The sequence below is a fragment of the Syngnathus typhle genome, linkage group LG2, assembly GCF_033458585.1.
Source record: "Syngnathus typhle isolate RoL2023-S1 ecotype Sweden linkage group LG2, RoL_Styp_1.0, whole genome shotgun sequence".
In the NCBI taxonomy this organism is placed as follows: domain Eukaryota; kingdom Metazoa; phylum Chordata; class Actinopteri; order Syngnathiformes; family Syngnathidae; genus Syngnathus; species Syngnathus typhle.
This window is the reverse complement of record NC_083739.1, coordinates 22,354,048-22,365,838: the sequence shown is the minus strand read 5'-3', so window position 1 is coordinate 22,365,838 and position 11,791 is coordinate 22,354,048. Positions and strand designations below refer to the sequence as shown.

The window sequence follows — 11,791 nt, the reverse complement described above, 5'->3', positions numbered from 1 at the left end:
CAAAAACTTGGCATTTCAACAGGGGTGTGTAGACTTTTTAATATCCACTGCATATTTCTAATTACATTCAATCTCACTGGTTTTGATTCTAAAGCTGTAGTTGATTATGTGGAGATAGCAAATGTTCTTAGAGTTAAACGGGACTTTTTTTCTCTTTAATTGTTAACCCTGTTCACACACATACAAAATGTGACACTCTCAAGAAAAACTTACCTCTCTTACGTGCATGTTTTGAAGTTGAGCTTCAGCCTCCTGTGCAGCCATCGCCAAGATGCCCGTTCTCTGCCCCCGGCCACACGCTGCGTGAACTTGACCTTGACCCTGAAGCATCTCCAGAAGCTTCTGGATGCTCTCGTCTCTGGCACCTAGCGTCTGCTTTTGAGAGTCAATTCTCATCTCCATCTCTTCCATGGTTTTCCGCAGCAGGAACAGCTCCTTGGCCTGACGCTCGTGCTCCGACTGCAAGTGGCCAAAATTCTCGTGCGACGGCTCCGGAGGTGGCGAAGAGAAGCCGTCGCAGCCTGGCACCTGACATGGGCTGCAGCGCCGGACCAGAGTGGGGCTGGGAACCGCCGCTTGATTCGGGCTGAGCTTCAGCCCAGGATGAACGGTGCCGGCCGGGCTGACTCTCTGTGCGGCTATCGGACTGGCACCGCCATACCCTGAGCTGTGAATGATGATGTCAACTTCCTGCTGCCTTGGATTGTATGTGTTGGATGGACTGGCTCTCGGGCTACTCTTTGGCCCAGGACTGTGGAGGTGGCTGGGACTTTCTCGCGGAGTGTGACCAGGGCTGAGCCCACCTCTGTGGTCTTGCTCCATGCGGATGTCACGACAGGAAGCGGAGGTCCCTTGCTGATGTCGTTGCTGGAGGCGACTGTTGATCTCCCTGTGGGCCCTCAGCTCCTCCTGGAGCTCCTGAACTGTCAATGGATGCTGGAAGAAAATGGAGAAGGAAAACAAAGCAGATTGGAATTCTGTTTATGATCAAGTGTTCGACTGAGTATAGTGACTCATGCTCAATGACGACAAAATTAAAAGCCACTTGTTGACTACTTTGGCCTCATGGTGGCGGCATTTCACTGGGAAATTCTGAGTGAGTGTTGGAGGTGACTACCAATTATAGAAGAAGGTAAACATGAGGTGGTGAAAAAGTGATACTCGTGTTCATGAAATTAGAAGAGTTTCTATATAATCTTGACAAACAAAACCTGCTTACAATTTAAAAAATTATAGGTCGAGCCTAACCAGTAATTTTAGTCTGTCAATTACTCCAGTTATTACTGGAGTCTGTCCATACTGGATTAGGATATTTCTGAACTGACCACCCAGGCAATTACTCCAACCAAAATTTAGAGGGAACTGCCCATAAATGCTTTGACAATATAAACAGTAAACAAAGGGAATCAACATCAGTGCAGGCCAAAAGAATCAATGGCGGGTTACAGAGATGGTTGTGAGCCCGTCAAAAAAAAAGTCTCTGCTCGTGTATCCGAAAGGTCAGCGGCATCAAGGACTCCGTTGTGATGAAGGCAGGCGAGGGTGACATTGGCACACTGCAAGATGCCAGAACTGAACAGCAAGTCAAATCGTGTGGGCGACCTCCACACGCACACATACTCTCTCGGTATGTGCACTCAAGCAGATGGTTAGGTGGGAGTTTAGTTTGGCACAGCTGAGGATGAAAGTGACATTTCTAATGCAAATGCAGCTTCGATGTTGACAACTTTGCAAGGTAACTCAAAGGATGAAATACACAAAATGAATCATCCACACTGGAACAACAAAGGCGATGGAATCCATTCAGAAAACGACTTTGGGATTATAGCTAATTATTTTCTATTTCCCAATCTTCATGGAAAACATATTGGAGACAGATTTTTTTTTTTCCCAAAGATTTTTTTGTTTTATCTTATTAATGCAATTCAGTGGGTGTCACACTGAGATTGTCGCTATCCCCAACCTATAGCAGCCGTCTACTATTTTCATGAATTAAATTAATTGGCCAATTGTCAGGTTGTTTTTTTGTCAAATATTGAAATCAGCCCCAAAAAGTCTGCCTGACCCTTGTGATGAGTAATGAATGTGGTTAAGGTAGAGTTGAAGAATTATTTAGGAAATATAGTGGAGTCTAGTGGCAAAGCTAGAGGGGGGGACGTGGGGGCATTGGTCCCCCCAAGAAATGTGCTAGGACCCACTGAGGTATCTTTGCCCCCCTCCCATTAAAATAATCCTAGCTCCGCCAGTGGTGAAGCCAAATTTAAAAAATTTGAATGATTTCAGAAATACCAAAGTAAAAGTGAGAAGAAAAAAAAATGCGTACAGTATACAATTTTTTAACTCTGTTGCAAGATTGCCTTGAGGAGTAACTGTTTAGCAGTGTTAGTCTGGTGCACACGAAGAAATCACATTTCCATGGAAACTCAAACTCAGCCTTGACACTAGTATCTAAGGGAAGTGAAAAGTGGATTTTCTTTGCAACCTCAAAGATGGCTCCGCAGATGGTATGGGAAAAGGTGAGATGTCCACATGAGACACACGGATACAAAATAACTCGCTTGTGTGAAAATGACTCGCTGTTGATGTCACCGTTGACTCACTTGGTGCACAGTGGAGTAACCTATCCTTCAATGTGAAAACTTGTGGTTCATTAGGCAGCATTTTAAATGGTCAATTCTGAGATAAAAACAAAGACTCACCTGAATATTATCTTGGTCTGCCCGTGAATAGTCCATAGGGGCTGAGGTCCTCGGTCCATCTTCCCGCCTGATGCTTTTGTCTCTCTTGACATCCGGACTCCAAAAGTTGACATTGTTAAAACTGTGGCCTGTTCTTCCATCTAATTCTCTTTTTAGGTTGTCATTTTCCCTCTGAAGCTCCCTGAGTTGAGTCTGGAGATCAGATGCAGGAGGTATTTCATGACCACTCGTATCCAACACATGTGGACGTCTCCCAGACTGCCGTTGAAGACCAGGATTCCCTGCAGGGCCAAAGTTTTGGTCTTTGTCGTGGTTGGACAAGTGATTTGGATCAGGGGAGTTATTAGTGGAGTTGCTGCTCACACCCGCACCACGGCCACCGTTCAAGAAGCGGCTGGTGTTCCTCCCGAGTGTCATGGTGCCTTTGGGTAGGTAACTTCCAGAAGGTTCCAAAGCATCCCGCTCGCAGGGGTACATGCCTGACGTGCCATAAGCCGCATTTAAAGACTGGATGTTTTCCATTGACAGAGTTTTACCCCCTGGGGCTGTAGCTGAGCCACAGGTCACCTTTGCATGGGTTACGATGCTAGGTTTCTTTGGGCCGAGTCTTGATATAGATCCTTGACCTCCAGGTACTTTTGAAACGGGGGTGGACACCGAACCAGGTTCTAATCCGGAGCGGCAGCCTGGTGTTGAACTGGTCTTGGCCTGTTTGCCTTTGGTCTGTTTGGCAGACCTTGAAAAGCGTGAATGAGATGCAGCGCCATCTGCGTGACCGCTGCTCTTTGAGGCGGCAGACAGCTTGTTCTGGGCCGGCTTGGCTCGGATATTTAGAGGCATTTTTATTTGGCTAAATTTGGCATTTTGATAATACACTTAAGGTGAGTGGTTTTGTATCCCTTAGTGGATTCAATGTGGATGAAATGGCCAACTCCTGGCCTTTCAGTTTTCACCTGCCCATCGTGCATTCAACGGGGCTTGTGGATGAGACTTGCAATGTTTTGTCCTAATAACAGAAAGAGGTTGCCATGGGCAACAGGGCTCCCAAATACACCAACCGAACGTGACTCGGTTTCAGGAACAGGACTAGACATCATGAATCCTTGATTAAAAAAGAAAAGAATCAAATTAAAATTAGACAAAAGAAAAAAAATATACATCAATGCCGAAATTTAATAAAATTGAAAATGGCGTTTTGGTTTTATATGGTAGGTAAGATGAAAGATTGTTCAATTATCATTCACTTATAATCTCAGTTCAATGGATTTCAAATGAAGGTTATTGTGGTTTTAGACCTGCAACACACTTTTGGATACTGAAAATTACATTTTGGAACAATCTACTGGACACACCAATACCATCTGCAAATGCAACTGACAAGTTCAGACAATGTTGTTCTCCCTCATATATCACAGGTAGTCTATTATTTTAGCATTATAAATCGATAGATTTGGTCATTCATTGTACATCTTAAATACGTACAGTGTTTGTTTCCACTGTGATTTATTTATAGTTTAGAATTGTCTACTGTTAGCCTCTTGTAATTGATGTTTAATTTACACTCCTATTCAAACCTACGGGCAGGTTAATCTTCAATCAACATGTTTTCAGAATGTAGGAGGCAATAGCAGATCCTACGCGGAGAGAGAGGGCAGATAAACACCCCCAACTTTAGAACTGTGACGCAGATTTGCTTATCCACCATTCCACCCATGGAGAATCAAAAAACACATTTATCTGTGATGGGCCAGATATTGGAATGGACCGTAAATCATAAGCAAATCCAAACGATAATCCCTCCTCTAATCCAAAAGGATTGGACGGTGGTGGTCACTGCACAATATCCAATTGAGTGATTGGTTAAATCTGAATGTCAATCATAACACAGCTGTCAATCTTTCATCCGTCAGTGGTGCGAACAATGATTTTAGCTTTTGGGTGTTTTGTGGGGAATCATCAAATATGTTACGTTGCATTTATGTCGACATCTGCCTGATTCACAATAGAGCAATCGAACAAGTTGCTCAATGCAATCACGTTATTTCATTGCGACAACTATAAGTGCAAAATAACTACAAGAGCAAAATAAAACAACTGTAACTGTAGCTTTTATTTCCCAAATTGTCGTGACAGCCAGCTGTTGCCTGCAACAAGTCGTAGTTTTGCCGAGTGACGTCACTGACATCCATCCGTAAAGACAGTTTCCGAAAACATTTCCACTCGCCAACCACTATTTTAATTGCATGCAAGTGTAAAAGGGCGCATCCTCGATACAGACGCCGCCGCCGCGTAACTGCATGAGGAGGATTAGTTTCCTGTTCATATGTGCACTGCTACATGCTACACGAGTCCAATGCCTTACATAATAATTAATCTCAGTCCACATAGTTGTCATGCATGCGTTTGTGAGGTTTGCAGCGGGGTACACCCTGCCCAAACACGTACGCACCTCTCTTCCATCAACCGGTAGCCGGCTCCTCCACCTGCCCGGAGTGGGTTACTCCATCACGATGTCATCCGGTCAGCTGTGCCGCTTTCGTGCATGACCTCTGCTGCCATCATGCGTGGTGTGCGCTGCCAAATGTTGGCGCGTGCGCGACAGGACTGCTGGGGATTGGACCGTTTCATCATCATCATCATGATCATCATCATCATCGTCGCCGCGATACTACATGGACGTCAACTGGTCATAAAACTTAATCGTCATTTTCCATGCAAAATGTCCCAGGTCAATTTTGGCCAGGGAATATCCAGTTTGTTAAATAATTTTTAGTTTGAACGTTTTGGACAGCTAAGAAATTCATGACAATGACAGGAAAGTGTACGGATATTATCATATGAAATCAGTTTTTTAAGCAAATTATGCTTCCGCTTGGCACTGAAGTTTAACAAGACTTATAAGGGATGAAACTGCATTTTCACTCGACATCCCAAAATACGAGAGACTTGTGCTGACACAAGGACATTATGAATGCATTATTATGAAATAAAGACAGCACAGATGCCTATTTAAAACAGCCTTTATTCAAGTTTTAGTAGAGCGAAAACATTTAAAAAAAATAATCATATATATTGTATTATCCCTAATCATCTCAGACACAGACAGAATCAAATGAATCTTGTTTTAGACCACTTATTTCCTTGGTCTTCACAAAGCCCCCAAAACAGGAAAGAACCTCTGTTAGTATTTCAATATTTAGCAAGAGTTCACGCAAAACTCTTTTCATTCAAGCCCCATCACTCAAAGAGGTGCTGTACAAACCACAGAGCGCTGTTCATGAAGCTATCAGACTCCGCATCCACATTGGGCAGGGAGTGGTTATTCCCCGGGTACATCAGCAAACTACACACCAAATAGATCATCAGAAAAGGAACAACTCATGGTAGAAAACAGACAAGTCAGAAATAGCAACTTACCGGACAGGCACTTGCTTTGCCTTTAGAGCTCTGTAATATTCAATTCCTTGTTTGTGGGGTACACGCTTGTCATCTTCTCCGAGTAAGAGTAAGACAGGTGTTTTCACCTACATTCATGTAACCGATTAGCACCAATTAGGCACACATCCATACTAAACACACATTTATCCTTCACAGATATCATACCTGTGACACATGTTTGACTGGAGACTTGCTCAACATTTGTTCCCAAACAGCAGGCTCGTATAGACTATTTGCGGTGTAGTCAGAGCCAGCTTCAAACAGGCACCTGTAAAATGTGAAAATCACAATCAGCGGCAGTTAAAAGTAAAATCTGGTACTTCCTTTTCTCGTCGCACTGCAAAACAGTGATCAAGTAGCACAAAGAAAGCATGTCACCCTACCAGTCCGGGATGTCTGTGATGCAAACCATAGAGGCCAGATTGACAACGGGGTTGAAAGCCACACAAGCCTTGTAGTAACTGGGATATTGACCAATAAGGTGACAGGCTAAGAAGCCTCCATGAGAACCTCCGGCAACTGCCAGTTTATGCCTGTCGAACTCGTCACCCTTCAGAACACTTTCAACAGCAAACTGGGGGCGGAAAAACATGAAAACAACATCATGCAGGAGTTGGTAAGAAATGAATTGTGGGGATAGTTTCACAATTGCAACTTCACAAATAAAACACCAATGCAGTAACATCATGTGTAACACAAGTCAAACAAAAGAACCTATTGCCGCCTGAATATGTACAATTACTCATTTTACTTGAACGTCTTGGACGTCTTGTGTCCCAATATTGCCGGGCAATGAGAGGATATTGTCCTGGCCAAATCCAATCGACCCCCGATAGTTCACTGAAAACAGATAAAACAAGCAAAAAATGGTTATGGATATGCAAATCATCCATTTAAAATCACAAAGCAACTTTTGCAGAGTTTGACACACTTTTAATATATTTAAGACATTTTTGGCACTAGCTTGGCACACATAAGGTGTAAGATTTCAAAGTTTCACTTTGGGATTTGAACACACCTAACAACACAGCAAAGCCCAACTTGCAATACACCGCGGGGGACAGAAGCCAGTCTGCAACAGTCACAGAGTGTGGACCCCCTGTAGACAAATATTTTATTGTTCATCGTTCAGTATAACAATCCCACATGCAGTAATTCATTCATTAATAATTCAGTAGTAATTCATTATAATTACACTCATTGCAACAAAAATAATTCATGTGAAACAAGGCAAACAATTTAAGAATAAGTCAAGTCAATTCTCTGTTTCTTAAGACAATATGCCACGAATTATGCAATGCAAACTTAAGTCAGCATAAGCACCAACCGTGAGGATACACAATAAGAGGCAGCTTGGCACCGTCCTTCTCCTCCTTTGGTTTAATTAGTAAAGCTTCGAAGTCAAGGCCAGCTGGGAAAACAGAAAATGGCATTATATTTCATAAACACATCAATTGCGATTTCGAGTTGAGACAGCAAGACAAAAAAAGTTAGTCATCTATATTATTAATCATATTCTGTTTAATTATTACATCGCTTAACATTATATTTGATGATGTATTTTTATTTATTATGCCAAATATGTTAATGAGTGCTTGCCTGGATAGATTTTTGAGTTCATACGAACATTAAAAAAAATCCAATTTATTACCAATAAATAAAAATGTTGTTTGGTAGTGTTTTAATTTCTTCCCCTGATTAAAAATAGGAAGAAAAAAAGCTCTTACGGTATTGGCTGTTGTCTTGGTCTGAGGGAGGGACCAACGTCAAGATCTGCCAATCAATTTCTGGCAATGTCTGAGATTCCTCCAGTGTAATCCAGACCATTTGTTCTTCAGAATCCCTGGTCGGAAGAAACCCCACTCTCTGGACACGAGACAAATGAAATCTCAGTTCAATAAAAACGCGAGGGTAAGTCCAGTAGCCAAAGTGGCTCTAGGTCAGATATTTTTTGAATGCCTTAATGGAAACTAAAATCCCGTCATGCCATCTAATACTCGAATGAAGAAATGAATACCAGACTTGGAGGGCAGTTAGGTGAAGCGCAGCTTGCCACTATCAGATCTCTCTCGATAGTCAGCAGATTCCAGGCACCCATGGCAGACGCTACATAACACATATTCACGTTTTGATTATAAATACAATTGTTGTGACTGAAAAGACATTTTGAACTGGTGAACAACTTGCTGCCTCAAAACATTAGTAACCACTCAAACAACCAGTCTGTTGTGGTCGAACATTTTTAACAATAGCAGTTTGTTGTTCACGGAGGGCTGAGGTAGACGGAGATAACGCTGCTCAGTTGCATGTATGTGCATATATTTCAGATTTCTTCACCAAACAAATTTCAAAGAAATCATAATTGGACATGCAGACGGTGAGTGTAAAAAAAAAAAAAAAAGCATTTGTGATGTAATTTATTGAGCCTTTGGTATGTCTTGACTCACTTGAGGTCAACGAGGTGACGCTCCCTGTATTTATATCCACTGCCAGCAACTCCTTCAACACAGACAAGAACAACTTTTAATCTGGGACATTCAACGAGAGTGAAAAAAAAATTACAATGAGTATAATGCACAATTCGTATTCTGGAAAAAGAAAGACCTTGCGGCTGCGCTGAGGACAGGCAAAAATAATTTGCTGACTATCTGCTGACCAGCATTTAGGTGGCAACTGAGTGCAATAGATGCCAGTGAAGCCATCTGTACAATCACAAACACAAACATTCAAGACGAATTATAAATGAAAAGTGTGCGCTGAAAATAGCAACAAATGTCAATTACCTTCTCTTGGTCTCTTTACCACATCCACCACCACTGATGTCTTCTTAGTATACCAATCATACTAGACAGAACATCCAGAGAAGAAACAGCTTCAGCATTAAAAGGTATACTCTCAAAAATACCATAACCCCCAACTAAACAACGACTAAAGAAAATACTTCTGGTATAAGACAAAAAAGATAGAAATCGGGAGTAGACATCTATAATGAGCTTTACCATACACAGTCGGCTACATTGCATGTGTGCTCCAAAGAGGGTATTTTCGAGGTAGACAATTCGACACTGGTCTGGGCTCAGCCTGGGGGAGAAGACTGCGCTGTTGTCTGAAGCCAACTGCTCTGAAAAGTACAAAATATTCAAAAATAGAAGTGAGAAAAAGATTTATCTTCATAAAGTAACCACATTCATTTGTTCAATCTAGTTTACATTTCCAGTTAGCATATTATTAGAAATTGCAGTTTGTAAGCTAAGCTAACTGCACTTACCGCATTTCCCGCCAGTGAGATCCACATAGTACAAAGATGACCTGAGGGGGGAAAAATGACAAAGGTGTTGAACTAAATGAGGATTTTATTTTAAACAGAGTTAGCATGCACGGTTAGCACAGACAAACAATATGCCCAGATAACAAGGAAGATTAAATTACCTCCTGTTCGGACAAGATCTGAGTCCAAGTCTCAAAGGTTCATGACGCCATCCGACAAACACCACTCCTGTGTCTCCTGGAGCCCAAAATGCCTTCAGAGATCAAAAGAGGCCTTGATTTTAGTCGACATTAAAAGAAGAAAAATCCTTGGAGACATCCAATATTATCACATATTCGTACCCAAAATTTGAAAGTGTTTAAATATTTGGACTCATCAGTAAGTCAAGCAAATATTTTACCAGGTCACTTGCAAATGCAGGGAGACATAATTGTGGACTAACCTGCCCTGGTGAGATGTTCTCAGGCACGCCTTCTAACACAGAAACATTGTTGCCCTCAATGTCCAAAACACAGAGCACCGGGCTGCTCTTTTTAACTAGGTCCTCTCCCCAATCTTCATAGAAGACAAATTGCTCTCCCTTCAGATCAACCGAAGGGAACAAAAAGACATTGGTATTAGCCACACAACACTCAAGAGGAATAATGAAAATGTCTCAGAGATATTGATTGAAACTACTTTGACGGCATCTTTTTTCTCTGATCTTAACCCGCCTTCTTCGTCCACACTAGATGACAACGCTGAAGACTCGGTCTACAATCAGAAAGTCACACAAAGAATAGCAGAAGTCATTTTAGGTAAACAAAGACTGAACCGATATTTTGATTTTAGGGTTACATACAGTGTGCTTTACTTATTACAATGGTAGTTATTGAATTTTAGGGATACTCTTGTCACACCTGGAAGAAAGACTCTGCCTTGGGTCTCTTTTTCTCAGCCACATACAAGAGGTGTGTCTCAGATTGGGACCAGACCAAGCAACCAAAGAGCGCTGAAGATAAAAATTATATGGATTGCCATTATTCTGTGACTAAAAATGTCCATATTGTTGTTTGTAAAACATTTTACATCAGAAAATAGGAAGTCATTGGGGTAACTTACCATCTTCATAAACTTTTCCATGCTTCTTTAAAGCGGTGAGATTGATGCTTTTCACCATGTTCTTATTCCAGATCTAAAGAGGTAGGTATGTCTTTCAGTCATACTTGGTGGAAAAGATTTGAGAGACACCGAGTATAAACAACACCAAACCTCGAGAAACTGGTTCTCCTCGCCCTTTACTGTGCTTTTTCTGATAACAGCCTTCATTTCTCCAGATGGAGCATCTCTACTCAGCAACCTGTATGGGGAAGAAAACGTGTCTATCAGAAGTAAGAAAATCGTACGTATATTAAAAAAATCACTCATAAATACAACTACACAATTTGTACATACACTCCTTGGACCTTGGTGCAGTTTCCTGAAGGTGCTGAAAAGACCACAGACTTGTCATCATGGAACACAATGTACTGTTTGCAAAACTTGACATTCTCGTTGCTCTCCAGTTCACGCTGGCTCCATTCTGCAGCAGATATTCATAATTAATGTCATTGATCATGGTAGGATCAGAAGGATGTATACTCCTCAACATTTGACAGTACACAAACCTGTATAAATGTTGCTGTATTTGCCTCCATACTGGGAGGTGATGACAGGTCCCACGTTTGCACTGCTAAGTGAGGGGAAAAGGCTGAGCTGTCTGTAGATTCTTGCGATTTCTTCCGGGTTGGTAATCACCTGACAACACGCAGCACATCTACTCAAACTACGAGCGATTGGCATCATTTGTCCCAAGGAGAACAATGCCCTGTTCATTTTTAAGCAAGGGACTAACATCTTAAAACCAACAAAAGGTGAATAATACTTAATGCAGCCAAGCTCAAATAAATGAAAAATAATAAACAGCTTTGTCTAGCAACGTCTGACCAGGTTATTTTGATCAGGAACTTCCTGGAGTGTACCAATTGACAGTCAAAAGCAAAACGAGCCTTGAGTTTATCTGTGAGCTAGCTAGGATAGCCGAACGATCACAGTTAAGTCCGTTCATTGGCATTAGCGTAACTACCACCGCCGACACGATCGAGTGAGAAATTTGTCGGTTCTGGTCATGAATAGGCTGACATACCTGTGACTCCATGTCTGCACGTTAGTAGTCGCTGTCAGGTTGTTAGCAATTGAGAAAAAGAGGATAAACAAACTTTTTGCCTGTGGTGACATTCAAAATAAATTAAATGGTAACCCCAAAAAATAAATAACAACCAGCCCGAAATTTCGTAACTAAAAATACTACATCATCTGCTAAATATTGGTGTAAATTTATTGGAACTTGTAAATAAAACTCGTTTAT

General features: G+C 41.7%; 2 protein-coding genes across 4 annotated transcripts in view; both read right to left on the bottom strand.

The window, feature by feature from the left end:
• LOC133150428 (ERC protein 2-like) overlaps positions 1-5,293 on the bottom strand; it is a 101,626-nt gene extending 96,333 nt beyond the window's left edge. For both annotated transcript variants that reach the window (XM_061272948.1, XM_061272949.1), the window contains exons 1-3: positions 5,149-5,293; positions 2,700-3,801; positions 214-936 (exon numbers count right to left, since the gene is read on the bottom strand). In XM_061272948.1, coding sequence (XP_061128932.1) covers positions 214-936; positions 2,700-3,539 — 1,563 coding nt within the window. In that variant the 5' untranslated portion in view covers positions 3,540-3,801; positions 5,149-5,293. The remainder of the gene's footprint in view (positions 1-213; positions 937-2,699; positions 3,802-5,148) is intronic.
• Positions 5,294-5,703: 410 nt separating this feature from the next.
• Positions 5,704-11,720, bottom strand: apeh (acylaminoacyl-peptide hydrolase). Of its 2 annotated transcripts, XM_061299877.1 has the most exons (23): positions 11,570-11,720; positions 11,052-11,181; positions 10,840-10,966; positions 10,657-10,744; positions 10,507-10,579; positions 10,305-10,396; positions 10,084-10,158; positions 9,848-9,985; positions 9,567-9,658; positions 9,406-9,446; positions 9,137-9,258; positions 8,921-8,981; positions 8,742-8,839; positions 8,585-8,636; positions 8,155-8,243; positions 7,865-8,003; positions 7,465-7,548; positions 7,156-7,236; positions 6,889-6,977; positions 6,521-6,711; positions 6,303-6,405; positions 6,117-6,223; positions 5,704-6,042 (listed from the first exon to the last, which is right to left on the bottom strand). In XM_061299877.1, exons 1-23 carry the CDS (start codon positions 11,579-11,581, stop codon positions 5,937-5,939), a joined length of 2,190 nt encoding a protein of 729 aa, XP_061155861.1. In that variant the 5' UTR covers positions 11,582-11,720; the 3' UTR covers positions 5,704-5,936. The 2 variants fall into 2 exon arrangements, with proteins under 2 accessions (XP_061155861.1, XP_061155852.1); XM_061299868.1 differs by lacking the exon at positions 11,570-11,720 and having other exon boundaries at positions 11,052-11,539.
• Between the last annotated feature and the right edge of the window lie 71 nt (positions 11,721-11,791).